Here is a 26,116-nt window from a genome sequence, read left to right on the forward strand (position 1 = left end):
GAATTAGCCACTAAAATTATGAGATTTGACCTCAATAAACTCCATCTTGTGGGAATTTCTGAAGATACAGATATATGCTAAAAAGCTAGAATTGATAGGTGCTTTTACAGTTAATATAACCTTCTTCATCGCTCAAATTCAGCCTGATGTTTGAAGAAGCCGCAGTTGACCACATTATATTCTAAAGATAATGACATCAATGGTCTTTTCAATTAAAATAAGAATTTCCTTATTGAACAATCTTGTAAAAAATGTATGTAAAGAACACATTATATTTTTTGCTGAAAAATATTGAAGATGTCAATATCAACTTATGTAATGATATTTTGCAATTCATTTCTTCCTTAGCAATTAAATACCTAAGAAAAATTAAAAATTATATTGATTTATCAAAAATTTTAATTAAATATAACGTTTATTCGAAATAAAACAACATATCATTTTAATATTTTTAATTTCATTTGAGCCTAGTCTATTATTTTACACTGATCAGAATAAGTTAGATTTGAAAAATAAGCAGCTGGATAATGCCAGCCTTGATGCTTCATTCATAAAATTGACTAGAGCTTCAAGAAAAAATTTAGGAATGCATTTTTTTAATAACCTCAACATATTTACAATATTGCTGTCTTCAAGACAGGAATAATATTTACATCTATGTTTGCATTATATACATAATAGGCAAAAAATGTACATGATTACACAATAAAAAAAATTCTAAGATTCCAGTATAATCAATTACTATAAGTGACCTTAAATATCATATTATAGAACAGTACATATTGTATCTACTGCCGCTGGCTAAAATATAATCATTTACTGTTTCCATCCATTATAAAAAGAAATGGTGGTTCTTTCTCTAAATCTGTGAAGAAAAAGTATTATATTCTAATTGACATCATTTTAAATGATGAAGCGTCATTAGTGATTATACTGGAATTAGATTTAAAGCTATAATGTCCTCAACATTTAAATATTAGAATTCTTAATATAAGGCAATCATTTCCCTTAAAAGTAGTTCTAGTGCCCCTACACATTTATCAACATAATTCTTTAGGAAAAGTGTTGGAACATCATGGTGACCCGCATTTGACATTTAGAATACAGAAAAGGAGTTGAACATAAAGAGCTGTCATATTATTGCTTAAACTCAATGTCTAATAATTGTATCATATATTACTCTATAATATGAATGCCCTTTTTGTTCATTCCACCACAATGATTAGTTCAAATGACCTGAACTGGCACTTGAGTAGTTCATAAGCATTAAACACTTAAAAGTGTACTACAAATCACAGATAAATGAAGTCCAACCGAAAACATCGCTAAACTTGTAGTGCTTTAGACCGTGAGCTTATAAAGATAATTGAAATAAAATTCTTACCTTACAAACCATAAACATCATACAAAACTGGAGTATTACTTTTCCGCAATAAATGTCAAATGTTGATTATGTAATGTCTGCATATTATAACGATTAACGGACTAATAACCGTTTTGTACGTTTTATAGTTTGTTTTAGCAAATACTCATATATGTATGTTTTAAATACATAACAAAGTAAAAACGAAACAAAATGGCGATAATTACGCAACAACAAGACGCGAAATTAAAAAACAGATTCCGCAGATCTGCTTAAATGTATCGGATGTGAGGGACTTCTTGCTAATTTCTTCTTAGGTAATTTACCTAAGATGTCCGACAGTCGAGGGAAATCTGGTCGTTTATCTTCTTTGAATTGCCAGCAAATCATTAGAATCTCCTAACAAGAAAACTATTAATGATACATATGAATTAATTTACATTAAGATTATCACGCCAATATATTATAGTAGCTCTGTATTTATTAAATCATATACAATTTCAACAGGTGTTTACACCATACATTTGCCACGCTTGGGTTATAATCTGTCAGGATATTCATCCCAGTCAGACTGGCCTTACCCCGAATATACATAGTAATGCGTTTATAATTTCTGTGTATAAATATGGCACGGTCATCATATGGGTGTCGCCATCTATATATGTTACTTTTATTGCTTCCGCGGTTGTTAACAATAATATAATACAAGTAATATTCTCGGCATTTTTGACGACATTCTGACTGAATTTCGCTCGGTAACTTTCGGTTTTCTACTTGTAGTTCAGCTCGTATAACAAGAATAGATATAGATTGTAAAGGGCCATATTACAATGGTGTGTATATTCTTATAATATGAAAAGCGAATGACTGCTCTGAATGGATCATAAAAATATGGAAAACATCTGAATTTCGTTTTAGTTAACCGTATCTTAAGCCAGGATTGTTACGGCACCAATAGGAATATATTGCTTGAAAAGTATGCACTTTCTTGAAGCGCAAGTTAAGGATCGATGAATAAGATTATGATTTACTTCTCATTGATAGTAAAATGAATAATTAGTTTGATAAAATTTCCACTTTGTATTATCTGTGGATCTTAAATTGAAATTGCTTAAGTTTATAAATTCGGGATAGCTTTTGGATCAGAGCAGATGAGAACGATTCTTAATGTTATTTAATACCCTGCCTTAGATCTTTAATTCGTTTGTCAGGATTGGTTCTAATTTTCGAATTCACCAATGGTAGCAACACTGCGCATTATAACGGTTGCGAGCCGACGACGTCGCATTAAACAAAATTTGCAAATGGAATATGATCAAAATGAATGGTGTTTGTTCATAGATGGTTCTAAGTACAGTTTGAACGCGGTTCTACTCCACATTGGAGATAAAAATTTCCCATTTCGATTGCTCAGACCAGTACAAACTAAAGAATGCTACGACACAATGCATACAATTTTGGCCAAGGTACAAAGGGCATCAATGGAAAATTTGTAGTGATATAAAGGTTGAGAAATAAATTAATTGTACTTAATTTCGAAATATACATATTGATTACAGGTTATTGGTCTATTGGTTGCCATGCAATCCGCATTTACAAAATTTGCTATTTTTTATGCGAGAAAGTTTAGAGGTACCCATTATGATCCAGGACAATAAAACATGACCTTTGTACCACTTGGATATTCGAAAACTAATGGCTAACGCAAAGTTTACAAAATGTTTAACGCCTGATGAAGCAGTAGCATGGCCATCGCTTTAAAGTGTTATTCACAAGTTTTTCGATAACCACGATAACTATTTGCAAGAATATAATCGAAAATTTCTTGCAAAATTACCACAAGATTGGAGCTCAAATGACTCTCAAAATAAATTTTCTGCATTCACATCTTGAGTTTTCCCACCAATCTTGGGCGGCACTAGCGACGAGCAAGCGAAAACGAGCGAAAACGAATCGATGCCAAGAATTTTGGGACGAAGGCACAATGAGCGATTACTGTTCGTGAAACGTGAAAGCCCGAAAGCGTAGCGTGAAACAATTCCAAGTTGTATAAAAGCCCCACTTCAACCTCTGTTCATTTATGATGTGTACTTTTTAATTCAATAAATGGTCGTTAATGGTAAAAAGAAAGTAAAATAATGAATTTAATGAATATTTCAAAACCTAGAACCAATTTTTAAAAACGGACTGTTGATTTGAATTCAGACCCCATAATTTATAATAGAAATGGCTTTTAGTTGCTCAGGTCTAAAACTATGTTATTGTTCTTTGGTCAAGAGAGCAGGTGGCTTTTTATGTTAATAATGTCAATGAACTTAAATTATAATACGTACCTTAACTTCACCTGATGCCTGTAAATTAGCCAAAGGTTGTTTCATTCCTTTCCCAACTTGCCATATAACAGCTTCTGGAGGCTGATTCTTGAATGGCCATTCACCACACAATAATTCATACCACACAGTGCTAAAAAGTTCATATTTTGTACATGCAATTTTTTTGGAAATATAAAAGATGTTACCCAAAAGCATATATATCTGAGGATTTACTAAAAGGTAATTCATTCTCTTGAAATCTATGTGCGTCTAAACTGCGCATAATTTCTGGAGCTAAGTAGCACAGCCAACCAGGCGGAATGCTTAAGCTTTCAGTTTGACTATAACAAAAACTATGCATTAGAAATTGGCATAAAATATAATGTTAATATTCATCATAAGTTTAATAATTAAAATAAGCACATCTGAAACAAATCTGGAAAAAAAAGCATTTGAAATTAAACGAGCCATTAATACAGCTTTTCAATAAGGGCGAACCGATGTTTGCAGCCTATAATGATCATGTTGTATTGGTGTGGCCTGTTCAACGTGTTTATTCAGACACATATCAAATCAAATCAATGAATGTCTATATGGCAGATCTATGCCAGTTAGTTGCAATCACTAAAGCTTTTAGTCAACATAACTCCCGCAATCACTCAAATTCATCCAGATGATAGTTGAAAAGTGAAGCACTTGAATTCCTGACATTGTAGTGAACATCTAAACGATATTATATTCCATAAATAAAAGAGTGCTACACACAGAGCTTGTTTCATTCCATTTCAACATCAACCCGCACTTATTGAAAAACTCCATATAATATGTGAATTAGTTAAGTACTCCTAAGACTTTGCCTTATAAAATCATTAAGAGCCTGCGATATTACTTTATTTTAATATAGTTAATGTGCTTAATCAATTAATTTGAATGCAAATGTCTAGATTTGTGAGTTGTAGAATCAATTTATTACAGAATAAGAAATTACTTACTTATGACCAAAACAAAGTTTTGTTACGCTAAATAAACCAAAATCTGTAATCACAACTTTTCCATTTTCCAAAAAAATATTTTTTGTTTTTAAGTCTTTGTGAATAATGCCCTTTGCATGAAGATAGCCCATGCCCTATAAGAAGAATAACATGAAGCTATATTAATAAATATAGAAAATATAATATTACTTGACATATTTGTTGAGCCATCATGGTTGTCCTATGCAAGTTAAACTTGTCTTTTCTCAGGTGAATGTGAGTGTATAAGGTATTTCCTTTACTGAAGCTGGTGACGATAGCTAATTTCGGCGGTTTCATACAAGCCCCCATAAAAAGGATTAAATTTTCATGGCGGGTTTTACGAAATATGGCGACTTCCATTTTAAACTGTTCTAGTGCCTTTTCATCTTGTAGATAGTTAACGTCTAGCAGTTTAACTGCAACATCTCCATGCCAATAGCCTCTAAAAACAGTACCAAACCTTCCCGTTCCGACCGGTTTTGTAACTTTCAGTTCGTCAAAAGGAATGTCCCATTCTCGCATCGATAACTGCAAATTATTGCTATTTTGTCATTCCATACATTTTTATGGTTGTTAACATATTTTCCTATTTTAATATATGACATAGTTCAACTGTTTTTTTTTAGTAATTACTTACACTATTTTGTCTAGGCCATTTATGTCCGTCAGTAATTGTTTCTGTATCAGATACCTGACTGTCTTGAGAATCCAATCTAACAGGTGTTCTATCTGAATCAGTACTGTTGCTATTTGATGTCTGAGAGGAAGTTTTATCACTTTCCCGTGATAACTGACTGTTGATGATCAAATCATGTCTTAGTAATGTAGAATGCGTCTCAGCAGCAATTTTCTTGATAGATTCAGATGTGTCTAAAATAACATAATGTTCGTCGTGTTTGAAAATGCCTTTGGAATAAAACATTACCCGGAAATTGAAATTGTTTCTGGCTTCCCTTCGGAGTTGTTGAATTTTGCACAGCTGGACTTGATGGAGTTGAACTATTGCGACTTGAATTGTTTGAACTACTATCAGGGGGCTGTAAAAATATCCATTATAAATGTGTGGTTTGCATATTGTTGTCTCTAGCTCACTGGGAATGGTGCAGAATTTGGTGCAGTTTGAGGATGAGATCCTTTTCGATGTCGTGTACGACTTAATGAGTTTACCCTACCACTATTTGATTTGTTAAGTCGGCCCGTGGTTGGAGAGTAAGACACTGGTCCTATGTAACAAAAATTTGCCTAGTGTTAATTAATGGAAAATAAGAAAAATGAATACATGTTAATAATAGCGGTGATTCTCACTTTTGGACAGAAACGACAATTTGACTTTATCAGATACTTTTTATATATTGAGATATTGTACATAGGTTGGAAATAAAATATATTCGGTTTCTTCCGACCTTTTGTCGTAACTACCATCAAAAAGTAAAGAAAATATCCTATTCGCTTATGCATTTTGTCACATTAGGGTTTCAGCAAAAACAAACTTATTAGTCAACACATAATTCCGCCTTTCATTCCCTTCAGTTCCAGTTACTCAAGGATTGCTGATGAGAAGTCTACGCGTACAAAGCTTGCGGTGGAAACTGATTATATATATTATATATGATATTTAGCTCATTCGGCGCTGTATCCAATACGAATTTCAATAAAGAAAAATGACTTCTAAAGCATGGGAATGAATTTATAATGTTCTTGGTACCAATATTGGACCAAAGGTAAAAAGTCCTTGGTAGATTCTCGGAAACTTAGTACATCGGACACAAAATATGACATCCATTTAATGAAGTTTTTGTGCATTTGATGGTACATTAAGGGGGTGCATTATTAAGTATTCTTGGAAACTGATCAGATGGCGACTGCGGAGCGCAATATTTAATTGAACGAAGAACTTCACCAGAAAAGGCAGGGCAATTTAAGGAGGTTGGCAAGTCATACGTTTGTCGCTTGTTTCAGAAAACCTTCTTGAATTCGTGATGAATTCTTGGCCCTGTCATACTAGCATTTGCGTCAATAAAATGCAATAAGTTTTAGCGGATAAAAAGTTGAATATGCTGATCGATATACGTAAATATACCAATGATTTCGATGAAGCGAGTTTGCAGTTTCTGTCGCGACGACATTCGTATGTAACGTAATGGTGCGTACAGACTTGAGCATTCACAGAAAACACATGCGTGCGCAGGGAATTTGGCTACGTTTTGCCTTATTTTCATCATTGCGCCCAATCCACTCGAACTGAATATTCAGGTCTGTACTCAAAGTAATAGATAACAATAGGCAATATTTTTAAGAAGTTAATTGTTGATGTTAAAGGAAATACACAAACATGCCGGAAAATCTGAAAATTAGTCATACCTAATAGATAAAATTTTACTTAACTTTAATAGTTAAAGGTTTTCTACAAGTATTTATCGTATCGCAAAATACGCAAATATTATTAATATTAAATAAAAGTAAAATTACCTTGATTTCCTTCAACTGTTAATTTAAAAGCTTCAACATAGCCCTGTGGTAAACCGCACGATAACATGGCTTTCTCTTGACATTCACGGTGACAAAAATATTTACATTCACTACATTTTGACGCTAAACCGCGGATTTTCTTTGTACAAAATTCACAGTTTCCAACCAATTTGAATGTTTTGGTGAACCTATGAGCAATCTGATGTGTCATGCTCCCTTTTATGGGCGGGGTTTGCGGTGACTTTGGGACTTGTAACCTCAGCGCTGAAATAAGAAAAAAATTTCAAATCATTGGGTTAATATTGAAACATCATGAAACAAGGGGTGCGTGTGATATTAAAGAAATTCTTTTTTATTTGAAATTAACATTAGTTATGGTATATAACATCACTCAAATGCCCAGAACGTCTTTTTAAGTAGAGTGCATCTAATTTTTTGCCACATAAGAAAAATTTAAGGGTTATATTGACATTTACGACATGGTTCGATTACGATTTATTGAAATAATGTAAATGCAATCGGGTCAAATCACAAGATCTTGGTGGACAATCGTTCATATCGTTTCATTCATCCACGTCCTTTTCATTTAGACATTAGAAATAAATAGGTGATCACTGTTTTGTAGCGGTCATCATTCACAGTGACGGTAAAATAAATCTCGTTCAAAAATGAATGGATTATAGATGTTGCTGAGCCAAAAATCACATCAGTCAAGAGCAGATGCGATTGTGTTTGTTAACATATGGGTTAGATGATTGTTTACTGAACCTGTTGTTCCGAATTTATCTGCAAAATGTTGGAAGAATCGACTTTGATAGGCCATCGCACCTACCGTCAAATGAGTGATTGTGATAGTAAATAAAGTTATATCATTTGGATTTGCTATTTAATTGTGCGAAATGTCATGGAGATTTCACATCTATGAAATAATACCAGGTTAAACAAATACCAGCAAAAAAATTTGACCACCAGACCAACTTTGACCAATCCCTATTAATTTTATTCCTTCAATTTAAAAACCCTATCTATATATGTTTAAATTAATACTTACATTTGTAACTACTGTCATCACTATCTGTACCTGTACTATTATAAGGTGGTGATTTAATAGGGCTTGTTGATACAGGACTAGTTAAACCTACAGTCTCTGGTCCTGGTTCTGTAGGTAATCTTTCACGCCTGACAGAACCTCTGGTTTCACTGTAAGTTAGATAAAAGTTAAACAATCGGAATACAATTTTTCACCTCATACTTTATATTATTGATTTCCCTATTACTGTCTCCTTTTGTGGCTGCTAATTGTGATTCATGCGACTTGCTTTTTGTAAGTGGAAAACTTTCAGATATTGAAATAGTGGCATTGTTCACTAACTGCTTTCGTTTAGCAGGCGGTGTTGTTGGGAATTTCTTCTCTGTAATATTTTTGGCTTATTCATTTTGATTCAAATAAATATATATTAATACCTTTGCCTCTCTCTTTTAATGGGCTAAACACATTTGAGCTATTACCAGGTGGTGTGAGAGGGGGACGCAATACAGCACTACCTGCATTTAATGAATTAATACTTGATACAGAAGCACTGGGAGCAATGGTAGGGCTCGGTTTGTGATTATTATTGAATAAGTTTTCTTCTGATGGAACTGAAGCTCTTGTTGCTCTAGATCTTACTGCTCTTGGTGATAAACCATGTTTCATTTTTAAATCATTTCGATCCCACGAACCCCATGATAATGTAAAATCTTGTGTCTCTTGGGTAGATTCTGCATCACCTCTTTTCAGTATATCTAGGAGTTACATTGGTTCTTTAACTACTATTACATGTTATATGTCTTATTTACCTGTATATTTCTTTAAATTATGTAATGCTCTAATTAATCTACATAATTCTTCAGTGCTTGCATTCTTGTCAGCTAATAACATTTTTAGCTCATGTTCAGATTTATCTTGTAACTCTTCCACCTATTAGTAAAATTATTAATATAAATCGAAAGTATAAAGTAAAAGTATGTTATATTATGCTTACTGAAGATATTTTTTGGCATATCCCAGCCACACAATCATACCGTAAACCAACAATTTGAAGCCATTGTTGTAAGAAAGGCATTCTAATATCAATGCCATTTTTTAATTTAGATTTTGCAACCAACTGGTGAGAAAATAGTTTAATCAACTTGCCCTATAAAAATACACAAGAGAAAGTTTTATAAGGTAATAGAATCTATAACTTAAAGCATATATTTATAATACACATTTATCTAAAAAATATATAGTGCAGATAAAATAATTTGACTAGCTTAAATAATAACCTACTGATGATTTTAAATCAGAACATTAACAAACATTTAAATTTATAAATACTAGCATTTAATGTTAGTGAAAGCTTGTCAATGTCAAGGGCGCCTAATTTTCTAAACTGTGTATTAGAAAACAGCTTTTCCATACGGTCAATATACACCAATTACCTCTAAAGTTCTTATTTCTTGCCTGGTCAATTCTGCACTTGGGGCACATTGAGTCCTGAGGCCCTCTAATGTAGTAGCAGAAACATCTATCATAGATTGTAATATTTCAAGATCCTTCCTTAACTGTTCATCTCCAGGATCATTAGCCATTACATTTATCACAGAATGTCTGTAGAACTTATATTTACATTTGCTTTTTATTTTTAATTATTTACATATCACCAGACATAAAATATACCTAGAGCTCTATGCTGAATTTTGTTAAGCTATCAACTTGTCAGTCGCCATATTTGAAGTACGCACATATATATATATATAATATATATATATGTAACATAGTGTGTGTACGCATAACTACAAGGATGGTAAAATAGAAAACTTCACTGTCACAGATGTCAAGGTCAATCAATGCCAATTCACATCAAAAAAACTTATAAAAGAAATAGTATTTCTTGAATTAATTTTGCCAACTTATTTGTGGAACACATAACTAATATTCTAATAATAATAATAATGAATAGTATTTTTAATATCATTATGGTGAGTACAGATTTGACCGAAGCGAACGTTCGGTGTCTGCGCGGACCTGCGCGAAAATCTCCATTCGTGGCGCGTTGGGTTCTTCTCGGTGTATATCTATTAATCTTGTATTCTTTTGTTTTTAACCATACTTTTCACAATGGCGTGCTGAAATAAAATGTCTTGTGAATCATTTTTCGACGGTACGTGTAGTATTCTTTTCCTGAAAAGCAATGTTTATTGCTAAAATAATATGTGTCGTCCAATCGTTTTTAAAAGAGTATCAAATTATTGTATGACCGGTAACAATAAACAAAGTTACGATAAGGAAGAAAATAGGAATAATATTGAAATTCAACTCGTTTGAATTTTATGGTAAGAATATAACATAAAACCCTTATGTTTATACGGCTTTAGTATTCTGTTTGTAGATTCGTGAAGATATTTCAAACATTTACGATTCTGTAATGATTACAAAATGATCCAAAATCACAAGAAGATATATTGAGTCCCAAGAGAAAAGAATGTATAAGTGTAAATTTCACTATGAGGTAGACATAATAAAACCTTAAATTAAGAACATTACCTTTATTTGGTGGCACAAAATGTATAAATGGAGTCATCAGGCAATTCCTCCATCAGTGATAGGGACAGAAATTATATAAACAGGTATGAATTTGTATTTACTGCATGATGTATTTTGTATATATTTTATTACTATTTTAAAGGTGAGAAGGAAAAATAAAAGCTGACAAGTGCAAGATGATTTGGATCTTTTCTTTTATTTTTTATCTTCTATCTTTTCAAATTATAATAAATAAACAAACAAATTATAATAAAAAATAAACTTGGTAACAAGCACATTTGAGACATATCTTGGAAAAAATGAAGGAGTAACACCTTGAAACTAGTGATATATCTGCTGTCTAAAGAATAACATAGGTAAGTGACTCTTTTCTCTAAAACTACTGCGTTTAATGAATTTTACTTTATATTTTAGGTCGAAGATATGGTTCTTTTTGAAAAGAAGTTAAGAAGCGATTATTGAGCATAGTGCATTTAATGGATGGTTATTTTTACATGTTGATGTGTTTGTCACATTTTAAAATGTTTGCATCGTTCTATGAATTAAATAAAATTAGTTGGCAAACTTAATATTTTCATGTTAATAATTATTTATTATTTCATGTTATTAATGAGATTATTATTAAACATCTTTTCTCTCATCAGTTGAAATATTTTTTCCATATTATTTCACAAATTTTGTACTATGGAGAATATCAATAAATGTAATTCCCTTCAATGAGAGATAAGAAAAACAGTTCATAGTTTTGACATGTTTTTTTGTAATTACCATTTGCAAAATAGAAATCAAAGTTGCCAGTTGTGTGAGCTGCTTATGCGGGAGATTTTTTAATTGCGTAATCAATATTCCGTCGAAACCTGGAGATTTTATTTTTTGGTTTGAAGTTTGACGATTGTAGTCTGTAGATACTTAGGAGACACGAAATGGTTGAGAAGAAAGGCTGGGGTTACTGTTCTTTTGATGGAGTCGCATTGATGACAGTGTCGTTTTCGTTAGGTTTAGTGTTCTCTGCGAGAGGGAGGTATTTCATCTGAGCCTCGTAGGTCTCTGCGAGAGCTCGACTTTTTCTTGGTCAGTGAGTGCGGAATTTCCTGTAACCGCTGACTTCAGGGGGGAGATGACATTGTGCATCTTTCCCATGAGGCATTCTGATACATGTCAGAAAGAAGGGTCATCCAGTCTTTGGTCCGCGAGAAATGAGTTCCATCGCATCGCTCACCAGGCCGAGACACCCTCCCTTACTCTCTTGCATGCTATGTTCGCCTCCCTTTTGTCTGCAGCATCAAGGGTGAATTGAGCTAATGTGCATAGGCCATTTTTGATGCGATTTCACGTTTAAGAGAAGCAGAAAGGTTGTTTCTCCAAGGTTGGGGTTGTGATGAAATTTCGACTGTGGCTGATTAGTGAGCAGACTGAATATCATGAGTTGGTTTGAGTATGGCTTTCTCTAGATGTTCTGGAGTGTTAATTTTCGGAATTGGATCGGATTCCAGTAGAAGAGATTGGTAGTTCTTCCAGTCGGTATTTTCCTGAATCTTTTGAGTAGGACTTGAGGTGGTGGTGGCGCAGTTTCCAAGTTTGAGAAGGACCGGATGATGATCAGAGTCTAGTTCATCATGGATTCGAACTTCAGAAGGGCGATTTACGTCTTGAAGAATAAAGAAATCGAGACTCTTGCTGCGCCTTTAGGCCACCTGGCAGGGCAAGACCGTAGCCCAGATTTGCACCTAGAGCTATGATGGCGTTATCTGCGGGGTTCGCTCTGGAACATCCCCAGGTGGGGTGGTGGGCGTTGAAGTCGCCACCTATTATTTTTGGAAATTTTCCTTCGATGAGTGATCGGTATTCTGTGTAGTTGAATGAAGAAGATTTCCTATACAGTGATATAATCACGAAGGGACGTTCTTGGGTATCGATTTTAATGGAGGTTGTTTCGAAGTTGTTGTTCGACCCGGTGTTCGGTATTGTTTCTGTAGACAAAAAAGATGAGAGCGATGTCGACGTCATAGAATGTCATGACGTCTTCCAATTCTGCTTGCTTTCTACGTAAGCTGTTTGCATTCCATGTCATTAGTATAAGAGATTTTGGAACAGCCGTTTCGAAGATTTGAAAGGCTGCTGGAAGTTAAAGAGACAGCTAAATGTTGCCGCTTATGCAATGCGATTTGGAGTGCCCGAAAAGCTGACAGTTGAAGCACTGCACTGGCTGGCCGTTTCCCCAATGGGTCTCGACCTTCACTGTGATGACGCCGAGTTTGGTCATATAGATGATCTGTCGCTCTTTGCGAGAGACAACTACCTAAACAAGTGGTAGTTCTATTCCGGATTTTAATTTCCATCTTTGCATAAATTTGGGATGGAAGCCTTGATCGAAGAGACGTTTATGTACCTCGTCAATGGAGAGTGATTCTGGGATGTTTCTTATGATTACGCGGAATGTTCTCTCCTCCGGATGACCGAAGGAATGGTAAAGATAATTCCTTTCCTCGGGCAGGGTAGTGAGTTTTCGGTAATCATCGCTTGTGGCGACGAATAAGAGAATGCCCTCCTTTTTGTTTCGGGTGATAATGTCAATTGATTGTGCCTTGGAGATTCTAATGAGCTCCATGAATCTCTTCTTGCCACGGAGCACTATAAGTGGGATTTTTTCTTTTGAAGGAGATTGAGAAATAGTCGCTGAAATGATTGGCACTGTTTTGAAGTGGAGGTTGAGGTTTGGTTAGTGGCCTGTCTACTTACCTGCGCAGTTGCTGAGTTGGTCTGGTGGTGAATTGTTTCGGTGGTGGCAGTTTAACCGTCCTGGTGATCGGCTTTGTTTGCACTGATCTGGTGGCGAATTTAGTTATCGATGGGTGGATTGAATGGCCGTCTTGGGTTCTGGTTTGGGAGTAATTACCGGCCTTCGGAAACTGGCTTTACTGAGGTGGAGTGATGGGCCCTCCCTTCCTTTTTCCAACCGAGGTGACATCATCATCTGGGTCCTCAGTTTCGTCCGACCGTTGTGCGGGTTTAGCTGGTATCTGGGCCTGGGTTTCTATGGCAGCGGTAGTCTTTATTTCTATGGTATCTTTTTGATATTCCGTAAAATCTGTTATAGTAGCGGTGATCATTTTGATTTCTGCTTTTAGGTCTTCGGACGCCTTTTCGATCTTTTCCAGCTTCTCGGCCCGTGTATTCAGGGCGTCTGTCTGTGCCTGGGCGAATATTTTTACTTCAGCTATCTGCTTTCGCAGGTCTTCATTCTGTCTTTTTAAGTCTTCGATGAGCAATTCTCAGATGTCTTCGGAAGATGATCCATCGGTCTTAGGACTGCTGGGATAGTAGTCAGGAGGCGTCGTCACCTTTGACGTACATGACGCCATTGCCTTGTTTGTAAACGCGCCTTTTCGGCGCTTACAGACGCTTTTTTAAGTTTTTTTTGGCGGAGGCACTGGTGGAAGCGTGATAACGGATCGACCGTCTCAGAACAAGTTTCGGGTAATTCTCGGAAGCGCAGGTAGGTTCGGCGGACCAGACATGACCGTTCTCTTCGAGAGCTAGCGCGGAAGTTCAACTTTTTTCTTGTGTACGCTGTTGGCGTTCCACGACATGGCTTTGACGCCTCCCAACACTTTGGGATCAGTCATGAAGATGTGGAAACGGCTGCTGGAGGTTGGCTGGGGAGGGGGGTACCGCTTAAGCGGCTACATTGACAGAGGGCTGTTTTTGGAGACTGTCAACTGCTGTAATGTGAAGGTGGTTGGAAGGCCTGCTGGCAGTGCAGGAGATTGTACTGGGGCAGGGACGGTGGGAAGAACAGGTCGGTTGGAAGAAGTGAGTCTCTGAAGGTGCTACACCTCAGTGGTACTTCGCGTTCTTTGGTGCATGATCGGGTGTCGTGATATCCGGAGCACTTGACACATCAGGGAGGCCCTCCAGCACTGTGAGCTGGAGTGATCAAACAGCTGGTAGACATAACACAGCACAGTCTGGCCGTTGACTTTCTAGAGTTCAACTTTGACCACCGAGTAGCCTAGTTTGGTTAGTCTTATTATGTTCTTCTCTACGTTTGGAACAACCACTTGGATATTGGGAAGTTCTTCACATCTTTTAGTTTCCACCTAGAACATAAGGTGGAAGCCTTGAGATTGTAGTTTTTTCACGTCATAAACTGTGATGAAGGCTCTTTGACTTTGGTACGTTACGAATGATGACGCGTATTACCCTTTCGGAGATTGGGCCAAAGGAGTGGAAGGTGTATTTCCTCTCTTCCAGAAGTTTTAATAATTTCCTGAAGTCGTCGGACGCCGACAAGAGGATGTGGATTCCTTCTTTCCTGGTGATGGTTTTGGTGATCTCGATATTCTTATCACATCTAAATACCTTATGATTTTAGAGTACCGCTTCTTGTTACGGAGGACAATGGGCAGTATTTTTTCTTTCTTGGGAGCGGTTGGTGTCGGGTTCATCGAAGGAGTTGGCCGGACCGGAGTCTGGGGCTTTATTTTCGGAAGCGGGAGTGATCCTCCCTCTTCTTCTTTACCAGGGTGAATCCAGTATCAGATTCTTTTCTCCCGTCTTCTGATGAAGATTGATCATGTTTGTAGACGGGCGAGGGTGCCCGGGTCGCGGGAGAATTTGCAGTGGGCTTGCTAAGGTCCTCCGTCAGGAATTCAAAGTATCGTTGTATCATTTCGGACAGTTGAGCTTAGATAGAGGCACTGATTTCCTTCTGCTCGTGTAGCTTTCCTTTAAGAAGGTTTACTTCTAGTTGGAAGTCGGTCATATCAACTAGCTGGGGATTATGCATTGCTGATTCTTCCTCGGAGTTATATGGTGACTCCGATATAGGGCCTGGAGATGGAGGGGCTCCAGCGTACGCGTCGCCATGACGGGAGAAAATTTTGTTCAGTACACAGTACTAATAAAATTTCGGTTAATCACATTTCATTGATCATGTCTGTGCTTGTCAATATACGTCTGTACTCAGTGACTGCTCGCACTGAACGACTGCTTGAATTAGAATCGTTTGGTTCGTCCTATTTAAGGTACCCATTTTAAAAGCATGCCAGTCACCTTCTCTTGTAATCAGTGCCCAATTATAGAGGTTTTTCTATGTTTCAAATAAGCTAGAGGCCAGGTAGCGGCAACAAAATGTGAACAAACACTTACCGGGAATATGCCAGAAAGACAAAATACCGCCATAAAGATATAAAAATGCATATATTATAAAAGCAATATTTTGGGAAATAACTATTAGAATTTTATAAACATAATTTTATTCTTTTATCTCTCTGACATCCTTAACATAATCTGCCAAAATTAAGACCCTATCAGCTTTCTGACCTAACACCTACCAATCTGTTTGATTAAAACTCTATCCCTCCCTTAATCATGTCGTGATGTTGCGATCCATGCTGAGTTGCCTTTGTTTCTGGTCTCTTTGTCTTTGTTGATATATTGAGCAGAATTTCTTAGAGGAAAGGCAATAGTGCCACAACAATTAACGGTATTATTTAAAACTTTAAAAGGAAGTCGGTGTCTAAAGGAGTGAAAATATTACGTTAAGGTGCAGTTAGTACGTTCATATGTTCCTCCCCTTCTGCCCTGCTACAAGTTTTGACACACATCAGCCTCAATGCATGAGAACTCATAGTAACCGAACCCGATGTTCGAACTGTAATCAGTGTATAAAAACTAATTTGCCATTCAGCATATAAGAACAAAGAATGTTATACCAGCAAGCAAAAATAATAATATTTTACACTTTGTCTCAAGACAACTCTACTGCTCTCACAAAGAAACCTATCATTACTTCAATCGCAACCCAATATTCACTGGAAACTTCAGTAGGGAAGTTAGTAAACAAATGGTACAATAACACGCCCGACTATTTGATCACAGCCTTCGATCTTATCAGCCCCACATATTCTGGTCTTCAAATTATACCTGTCAGAATTGGAGAAGATGTCCATCTAATTAAAAATCATATCTTACTTTTACCCACAAAGTTTATGTTTTTTTTTCTACAAATTTACCGAACTTAATTTACTCTGCCGAATACATAGACCTTCTTTTGTATTGTTAGAAGAAACCAGCTTCACTCTTATGGACTCTCCAACCTTCCGAAAATATTTAATCGTCCAATCCGATCGAACTAATGCAGGACTGCCAACCTATTCCTCTAAATACAGACTTGACCCTTTGCATTTCTTAACGCAGCTCTCACCTTGATTATTTCCATGCCCGCTGGTCGAGTGATAGATACTCCCGAGTTATTAGCACGTAATTAGCAGAAACTGTTACAATTCAGGTACCGTTCATTGTTGGAACGTCTTATAGGCTGTAGCCAGAAGAACCACTGGCCACTCTAAAATTTCCTCCCTCTAAAACTTGAATCGCTGTAAATCGAAATTCAGAGGAGTCCTGGAGCAGATTTGGAAGAGATGAACATATTCGCTAAGTACTTCGTCTCAGCATCAAATAACCAATTTTATTCAATCCCTCTAACCACTGGTACCTGGATTTCTCCCTCTGCTTCCTTTAGTAGCTCGAACAACCTCCTATTCTCAAGCTCTCTGCTCTTCATATACTCTTGGTCTAGACGAGATTCTTTTTCCTTTAATAAAGAACTTTTCCTACCTTGCTGTTTCTTTTCTTCTTGATATGTATGTTATATCTTTGGAAATATTTGAATCATGGGGGTTTTCCCTCCTCGACTTTATACTTATTCCAATTTGAAACAGAGGTAAGCCTCATTTATCTCCATCTAATAAGTTTGTGTAGCCTTTCCATTTCTCTCATTCATCTTCGGAAAATCTTTCCTTTCCTCCTCCTACTTGATCTATTCTTGGTCTTCTCATCTCTCATCCTCCTACCACCGACCGTTTCCGGAGCACAAATATGTACTCACCGACGGCTCCAAATTTGTATCTGGTGGATAAACTTCCCTCTTCTGATTCAATGAACAAGCAAGAAATATAAATAATACGTGCATACATATAAAGTGGTTTATCCTTACTGACTTTCATAACTCCCTTGACTGTTTCCGGAAGGGGCAATACAGTTATCCCCTAGTCTCCCAGACATCCCCTTTGTAGGACTTTTATATGTACATCCGCGATACTTGACGTCGTAATTTGATATTGAAGATAAATACATCCACACTGACCTCTATTCTATTATAAAAACATTTGAAGATGCTGAATTGCAAGCTTTATTGGATAACGTGTTTTCTTTTGCAAAAAACTAGAAATGAATCAGCAACATACCTGGCACAATGGGTATTGTAAGGGAAGTTGTTGTTGTACAATAAGGGAAGCATTTTGGGAAGGCTAAAAAGTGTATCGTTTTATATTTATGATCCATGATTCCTAATCAAATGAAAATGCTAAGGAGTAGTTTTATTCTGGTTGATCATTGAGTCAAGTGACGAATATTCATAACTGCTGGAATGCATAATGAATTTAGTCTATTTAGACCGCCTGTAGACCAATTCGATAGACGTTTCGGCACCCTGGGTCTGGATAGTTTTCTGAAAAAGAGCTGCGTATTTTATGGGTAAGAGCTTTAGAAAAACGGTGACTTGGCAGATTCTTTCGTGAAGTTTTTGCCATTTAAATGATGCGCCTTAATTACTGGTAAAATTTTAAAAGAACTATCAAAAAAGGGTATGAAACTATTAACATTTATATTTAATGCTATGCTACGAATTAATTACTTCCCTAGCATCTGGAAAGTAGCTAAAATACTAATGATTCTTAAACCAGGAAAAGTACCAAAAGATGTGACCTTCTACCGGCCTATAAGTTTATTACCGATAATCTCGAAAGTTTTCGAGAAACTAAACATCCAGAAGATGAACTATATAATAGAAAAAAGAAAAATTATTCCAGAATATCAGTTTGGGTTTCGCAATAAGCATGGGACTATAGAACACGTATACAGACTTGTAAAAAAATAAACACTGTTCGGTTGCTTTTCTAGATATACCTCAGGCTTTTGACAAAGGCATACGGGCTTGCAGGTTAAACTAAAGAAACTTCTCCCTCATCCGGACTATCAGTTCTCACTGATAGATATTTTATTGCAAATCAAGGCGATGAACATACCGAATTAAATCTCATATATTCAGGAGTTCCGCAAGGTAGTGTATTGGGTCCAATACTGTATCTTTTGTATACGGCCGATCTGCCAAGCACAAAAATAACTACTGTGGCAACATACGCAGACGACACAGTAATCTTGGCATCCCATAAAGATCCAGTCACAGCATCAATAAACCTACAAACCTATCTTGATCAAATACAATTATGGTTGAAGACATGGCGCATTAAAGTCAATGAAACAAAATTCACCCATGTAACGTTTACCTTGCGTAGAAGAACATGTCCACCAGTGAATATCAATCATCGTCAACTCTCCCAAGCAGAGCAAGTTAAATATTTTGGTATGCACTTAGATCGACGCCTAACTTGGAAGAAGCACATACTCTCTAAACGAAAACGACTTCGACTGAAATTATATCAAATGTATTGGCTCATCGGGCGCAAATCCAAGTTATCGTTAGATAACAAGGTGTTGCTATAGGAGTCTATACTCAAGCCTATTTGGTTATATGGAATCCAACTATGGGGTACCGCTAGCAAATCTAATATATCCATCATTCAACGTTTCCAAAATAAAGTGTTGCGTGCCATTGTTGATGCTCCGTACTATATTTCAAATAAAGTGATACAACGCGATATTCCTCTAGAATCTATAACGAGTGTAATTCAATGTGCTTGTGTGAAGTACTTCGAAAGAGTGTCAGTGTATCCCAATGTACTCGCTAATCAGCTAAATATGCGACGTGATAGTGAATTGCGTTGACTAAAACGTTTAACACCATCTGATCTGATTACCTGACATATGTAGACTTTAGAACAAGCTTTAGAATAAGACTAATTAAGTAAGATAATATTTTATACAGAAGATTGCTTGATGAAGTGATTTTCTGCATGCCATGTAAATATAATATAGACATAAGAAAAACTTATTGCCTATAGGACATTGGGGAATCACAAAGAGTAAAAAAAAATGATGCGCCTAGTTTTCTTTTCATTCTAAAATGAGTCAGAAACCCCTGGAAACTTTTGATTAGAGTGACCGTATGGGCTACAACTTTGGGGATATGAATTATTAGCTATTAATTAAACGAGTTTCGCCAATGCAAGAACGATATTATTTTTTAAAAATAAATTACCATATTATGTACTTTAAGAATTAAAAATTAAACTTTTTATCAATCCACTTGTTGAAATATGTGCGTGATATCTCGTTATTTAAAAAAAAACGTTAATTTGATTCCTTCATTACGTACAATACATTAACTTAGAAATACTTTTTCATCTTGCGTCATCGCTATGAAGTTAATCATGGACAATAAAACAGTTTTGAACCATTTACATAAGACCAGATACTAAAAGAAGCTCGTAGTTTGAGTCTCACCTGAATTATGAATGAATGCATTTTGGATTTTTGGTGAATTTTCAGAGCAAATAGTCTGTTTCCTTGTTATCTGTTAGATTTCGTATGTTTTAATTTACAGTATTTCCCTTTTCAGTGTATACGTTATATGTGTTCTATTTTGTTGCTATTTTTTCTTAGTTGTATTTCAGCTACCATTTCCTTGATTCCTTGGGATAATTAGTTCCTCTAAATTCACTTTTAATTTATGATTGATTCTAGGCAGTTTATTGGCTATCTACAACGAATTTTTCTGCTTTGTTTTCTTAAGGGGTATATTTGGTTCGATTCTTCAGCAAATCGTTCGCAGTCTGTTCTTTTGTTTGTTAACGTTGGATTTTGTTCTTTTCTTATTATATTTTCGCTCAGTGTCAAAATCAGTGGTGTGTGATCTGAACTTAGGGAAACATTTTCTGCAATTTTTGTTTATAGTTTGACTCTAACTATAAAGAAATTTTATAGGTACGGTGATTTCTCCGCTGTTTTACGCAGTTAATTGCTTTTAGTGATGTCAATTTAGATCTCCATCTGGTATTTTGAGCATTTAAATCACAACGGATTGTATATACATTTTCACTGGGTTATTTAGGCCTTCAAATAACTACTTACGAGTCATTAATTCAACTTTTTTCAAAGAGCGTTTTGATGATTTTCCTAGAAAAGCTGCAAAAGATCTTCGATCAAGGCGCATAAAAATCATGTATAAAATTGATTATAATTTATTACGGAATAATAAATAACTTAAACTATTTAAAATTAAGTAAAATTATTGATTTCATTAAAATTCGAAACAGCCAGAAAATAAAAATGTGATAAGATTAAGATAAGATTGATAAGTTACGATATATTAGATAAGATCATATTAAGACAGATAAGGTTTAAATTAAGATTCATACAGGGTTAAAGATTTCTGATGAATATATACCGCCTTGAATTTGATACGAAATTTATTACTTTAATTGAACGGAGACTGCTTTGATGAGATTGATAATTAATGATGGCAATCTACCGATAAGATTTTAATATGGGACTGATTACGTTAATCGGGATAAAGGGATACTATTTTAAAGACGAGAATCTTTTTGATTAGACGTTTTAATGTGTTTTAAAGCTTTGTTTGAACGAATAGTCAATCTTCGAAGGAAGATGCTTCGTGCATATTCATTAACCTAGGATGAAGGAATTTCTGGAAGGACCTGTTAACAAAGGTTAACGAATCCTGAAGGAACATTTATGGGTCGTTTCATTATGGGTAGGGTGCACTACCATGACCATGGATTAAAACAAGCGGTGCTAAGGAGTGGTATGAACTTCGATTACCTATGAGTTTCGTGGGATACGAAGACAATTCATATTATTATTGTAATCTTTTGGTCCAATTGGGCGCAAACATTTACGGAAAGAATTGTTTTTTATCGAAGGACTTAGTGAGTTCCAAGAATACTACCATGAGTTTTTATCATAAAAATTGTAGTTTACTTCACCTGTTAACCAGCGCAAGTTGACGGATTGATGATATTTTGGCTCAAAATTCAAACTGCTTGTATTGGATGATGTTGTTAATATTCACAGCTCCGATGAAAGTGTAGAGAATTACCCTGATTGATACTGATTTTTAATAATGAGCTCAGAAGACTTATTGGTCAGCAGTTGGAGGGTGCTGCAATATTGGTGTGTTTCCAGATAGATGGCAATTTTTGGAACATGAAGATGGAATTTGTGATGTTTTTTATTTCAGTAAGCTATGTTTGAAGAAGATTTTTGAAGTAGATCTTGTTGACTGCTACATTTTCTATACTCTTAGGCAGATATATATCTTTTGCCATGATAGCTGTGTCGTCGGCAAATGTTCCAAGTACTGTTTCTTTTGCTGTCCCAAAACACTACTCTGCTTCTGCTACACACTTCATGCGAGACTACGGAAATATACGATTCCAGCAGTTGACAGTAATTTCGCGGTAGCAATTTGCTCATATTGTAGAGTATCCCCTAATTCCATACCCGACCAAAAGCTTGCGTGACGTCCAAGGCAGTATTTCTTTTTTTTCGAATGCCTTTTCAATAACCGCTCTTTGAGCATTTGGTCGACTGTTCAGTGGTAGTTTCAAAATCCAAACTGGAAATTTGGTATTCCTACACATAATTTAGTAGGTTTTAACAGCAGATTCTTAAATAATTTGTTAAATAATTGTTCTGTCGATTTTTTAGATTTTTGGAGTATAATTATTCCAACAACCTTAAAACATTCCGGAACATTGCGTTCGGTTGAACATCATTCGGTTGAAGTATGTTAGCTAAATGTTCTGCGAATAGTTCAGATTTTTCATCGTTGCGTCGAACCCATTCATTTTGAATATTTTTAATAGACGGCACTCTAACAATTAGTCTTTTACATTTTCGAGTTGCTTTCCATAGGGAGTAACATCTTTGTCTGCTTCCGGGTTTAATTCACTTATATATTTTTACAAGCAATTCTGTTTATATTCTTTAATCTTTTGATTTATATAATTTTATTACATATTCTTTTGTCTACAGCATTTATTGTTCCGTGCCATACTCTTCTAGCTTTTCGTCTTTTACCAATTCCCTAATTTCAAGGGAGTAATATATCTCATATTCTGTTTTCTCTCTTTATGTTGGGGTAGCTACTTTTGCAGCAGACCGAATTTGTTAAATTATTTTTCGGACTTGCTGCTCAAAATAGTCTATAGTTTTGAATCTTACGCTTAAATTGATTACTTTCTGCATTATCCTAAGTCTAAATGTGCCCCCGTTAGTAAATTTGTTAATAAGATCAGGCTTCTTTGCTTCTTTCAGGATTGTCGCATCTAGTGTTAACTACACTGGAGTGTGATCAGATGATAGTTCGCACAAGCTATCTATTTTTATTTGGTTTGATGAGTTCTCTTTCGCAATATAGAAATCAAGTAAATATTCCACTTTATTACTGTCGGTGGGCCAGTAAGTGAGTTCGTCTTCTGAATGATAATTACAATCTATGTATATAAAAATGATTTGGATAATTTCGGTCTTGAATTATTTGTGGAGGACCAGGGAAGGTTCAAAAGGTGAATAAATATGAAAATGCTCGAAATTAAATAAAAATAACAATTTGGTTTTTTCTTTGATGTCGAGGATCGAATCCGACAATCTATGTATGCGAGAACTTTCTTAATTTCGGTGATTCTTTGTGATAGAGACATTTCAAATTATGTGCTCTTTTTTTTTGTTGATTTTTTGTGATAGTGACACTTTACTGCTAAGTGTGCGAGAACTTTTCTCACTTTGATTAATTACAATTTACTTTACTGTTAAGTGCGCGAGAACTTTTCTCATTTTGATTAAATACAATTTACGATGCGGAGGAGAAGACGACCTGACTTAGGTCGTCGCAGTCAATCAAATGTGCGAAGAGCTACCTCACGTGCTAACCGCACTGATGACCAGAGACAGACAGATCAAGAAAATAGTCGTATTATGATGTCAGAATTGCGAGAGTGGCGATGAAGTAGATAGGCTTAGAATGCAACGAGTTCATGCACATCAAACACAACAGCAGCGAGCACGACATAATGAAATTGGGCGATTCCGCAGACACAGTGATGCGGCAATAGATTATTGTGCCGACAAATCTGTAATAATTGGGAAAATAACAATAATTTATAAATATTGCAAGGCGTTAAAATACAGTGGTGAACCTAGTGGATTATGTTGTGCTGGGGGCAAAGTAAAATTGTCACAATTGGTCCCACCACCAGATACTTTACGCTCTTTAGTTTCTGGGATTGGAAATGATTCTAAGCACTTCTTGGCCAACATTCAGAAATATAACAGCTGTTTCCAGATGACATCATTTGGCGCTACACATATTATACATCATGGGCATCATAGAATCAGTTGTTATCATGCTGCGTAACATTAATCAATCTCGACTGTGCAATGGAACAAGACTGGCTGTGAAAAAGATGATGATTAACGTCATTGAGGCAACAATCATAAAGGGAAAATACAAAGCTTGAAAAAGTCTTGATCCCGCGTATACCGATGATTCCAACGGATTTACCATTCGATTTTAAACGTTTACAATTTCCAGTACGCCTGGCCTTTGCGATGATCATAAATAAATCTCAAGGCCAGTCGTTGGAAGTTTGCGGAATTAACTAGGAGTTTCCCTGTTTCGCGCATGGACAATTAAACGTCGCGTGTTCGCGCGTCGGAAAACGCAATCTTTGTTTATTTACGCACCACAAAACAAAACAAAAAATAGAGTTTATCAGAAAGCTTTAAATTGATTAACAATCTGTATCATAACTGTGTGTGTGTAAATATCTAATTGAAACCTTATAAATAGCCAGTATTTCAGGAAAACTCTGTTTTTTAAGTATGAAACATCATCTGAAATTAATCGAAAATATTAATAAAAATTCATTCATACCGAGCATTTTTTTTATTAATTACGGATTATTAGGTCTTTCATTTATCGACTGAGGCAGTACGAAGTCTGTCGGGTCAGCTAGTTTATAATATTAATTTATGTGAGTAATTCATATCAGTTTTTAGGTGTTATTAAACGTGAACTCCACTCCAATAATAAGCCTTAGGCCTAATATTGAAAATAAATCTCTATATTGTTGTTGTGTATTTTGTATGTTGTTGCGCAGTACATATCTCCTATGTTTTTCAATTCTAACTATCGTAGCTTGTATTTCATCTTGTTGGAAATTACGTGTTTTCAAATTTTATATATTTCTTATTGGATATATTCTGTTGATAATGAATGATACAAACGATATAAAAAAACACATATAAAATATTGTTGTAATATGAACATTTTATTTCTTTCTGACAATTTAATCAATCACAGCTATATGTTAGGTTACTCTCTATTCAGTCCCATGCTATTGGCCAATTGTTTACACTTAACCGTCACTTCCTCCTGAACTAAACTGAAACACATCGCTAGCACAACTAGTCCAATGAATATGTAGAGGCAGCAGGCCAGTATTTGAATCTGTCCTTGAACTTCGCTCTGTTGCATGGTGGGTAGCTTGTCTCCCACTCCGATGGTGGACAGAGCGAGGAAACAAAAATAGATGGCATCGAGAAAAGTCCAATTGGTGGTGTTGGCGAAACAGGTTGCGCCCAGGCCGATGTATAAAAAAAAGACCAATAAAACTAAAACCGTAGGCACTGAAGGTGTAGATGAAGTGATGTCTGCTGTTGCTGGGGGAGCATCGTCGTTTTTGTCAGGCGGACGCCAAATCAAGGGTATGCGCGATGGTGTGTCATGTTGGGTGCAAAGCCTGCGGATAAACTTGTTTTAGTTGTTCGTGGGTTACATGCTAATTTAATAGCCTTACCCTTGATCGTTTTCATCATTTTCGTCAACCTCATCAAGCTCAATGTCTGTTGATATACCAACAATTGAAGCGTTTCTTAAAGGGCTCACATGGCGATGAGTTGGGCAGTTTGGATCTGAAAAATGTTCATCTATGTTAAAAATACTGTTTAAAAGCTCTATAAGAAGTCATGATGCTAAATATGGATGATGTTATGAAGATGATAAAAAACCAAAACTTTTAATACTTTATCTTGTATACCACTCCTACATTATAACAGGTCAATTGAAAAGGCCTATCATAGTAAAACGCATTTTTTTGGCAAAATTAGTTTTTTTATTCAACATAATTCCTGTAAAGGGTGATACACTGATTATAGCGATCCTCCAACTTTTCGATACCAATTTTGTAGTACGATTTGTCCTTTGCTTCAAAATAGGCCTCAGTTTCGGCAATCACCTCTTCATTCGACGAACATTTTTTCCCAGCGAATATTCTTTTGAGATCTGAGAACAGGAAATAGTCGCTGGGGGCCAGATCTAGAGAATACGGTGGATGAGAAAACA

At 35.7% G+C, this 26,116-nt stretch overlaps 2 protein-coding genes and 1 long non-coding RNA gene across 3 annotated transcripts in view; 1 reads left to right on the forward strand and 2 right to left on the reverse strand.

Moving 5' to 3' along the window:
* Positions 1-437: 437 nt before the first annotated feature.
* Positions 438-10,200, reverse strand: ksr (kinase suppressor of ras). Its single transcript, XM_076394164.1, has 15 exons — positions 9,621-10,200; positions 9,182-9,334; positions 8,997-9,117; positions 8,622-8,942; positions 8,410-8,569; positions 8,209-8,357; positions 7,158-7,421; positions 5,781-5,911; positions 5,614-5,725; positions 5,326-5,558; positions 4,857-5,216; positions 4,668-4,801; positions 3,882-4,016; positions 3,697-3,826; positions 438-1,762 (listed from the first exon to the last, which is right to left on the reverse strand). Exons 1-15 carry the CDS (start codon positions 9,768-9,770, stop codon positions 1,610-1,612), a joined length of 2,706 nt encoding a protein of 901 aa, XP_076250279.1. The 5' UTR covers positions 9,771-10,200; the 3' UTR covers positions 438-1,609.
* A 742-nt stretch (positions 10,201-10,942) lies between these two features.
* Positions 10,943-11,365, forward strand: LOC143190083 (uncharacterized). Its single transcript, XR_013004160.1, has 2 exons — positions 10,943-11,081; positions 11,140-11,365. It is a non-coding gene; the product is annotated as an uncharacterized LOC143190083 (long non-coding RNA).
* A 13,657-nt stretch (positions 11,366-25,022) lies between these two features.
* The window catches only part of LOC143190135 (potassium channel subfamily K member 18), a 447,462-nt gene continuing 446,368 nt past the window's right edge, over positions 25,023-26,116 (reverse strand). Inside the window, exons 6-7 of the mRNA XM_076394264.1 lie at positions 25,572-25,686; positions 25,023-25,514 (exon numbers count right to left, since the gene is read on the reverse strand). Of these exons, the coding sequence (XP_076250379.1) occupies positions 25,088-25,514; positions 25,572-25,686 (542 nt within the window). The 3' untranslated portion in view covers positions 25,023-25,087. The remainder of the gene's footprint in view (positions 25,515-25,571; positions 25,687-26,116) is intronic.

This window comes from Rhynchophorus ferrugineus, unplaced genomic scaffold (genome assembly GCF_030347505.1).
Source record: "Rhynchophorus ferrugineus isolate W39M unplaced genomic scaffold, kcgeb_rfMv2 rfM1, whole genome shotgun sequence".
Classification (NCBI taxonomy): domain Eukaryota; kingdom Metazoa; phylum Arthropoda; class Insecta; order Coleoptera; family Curculionidae; genus Rhynchophorus; species Rhynchophorus ferrugineus.

Bases quoted from the DNA above. Each gene is read 5' to 3' on its own strand.
- ksr (XM_076394164.1), bottom strand. From the start codon at position 9,770: ATGGCTAATGATCCTGGAGATGAACAGTTAAGGAAGGATCTTGAAATA. The intron at 8,358-8,409 runs GTATGAGGTGAA...TCTAACTTACAG, and splicing joins AGGGAAATCAATAATATAAA to TGAAACCAGAGGTTCTGTCA. The intron at 5,726-5,780 runs GTGAGCTAGAGA...ATATTTTTACAG, and splicing joins CAAATTCTGCACCATTCCCA to CCCCCTGATAGTAGTTCAAA.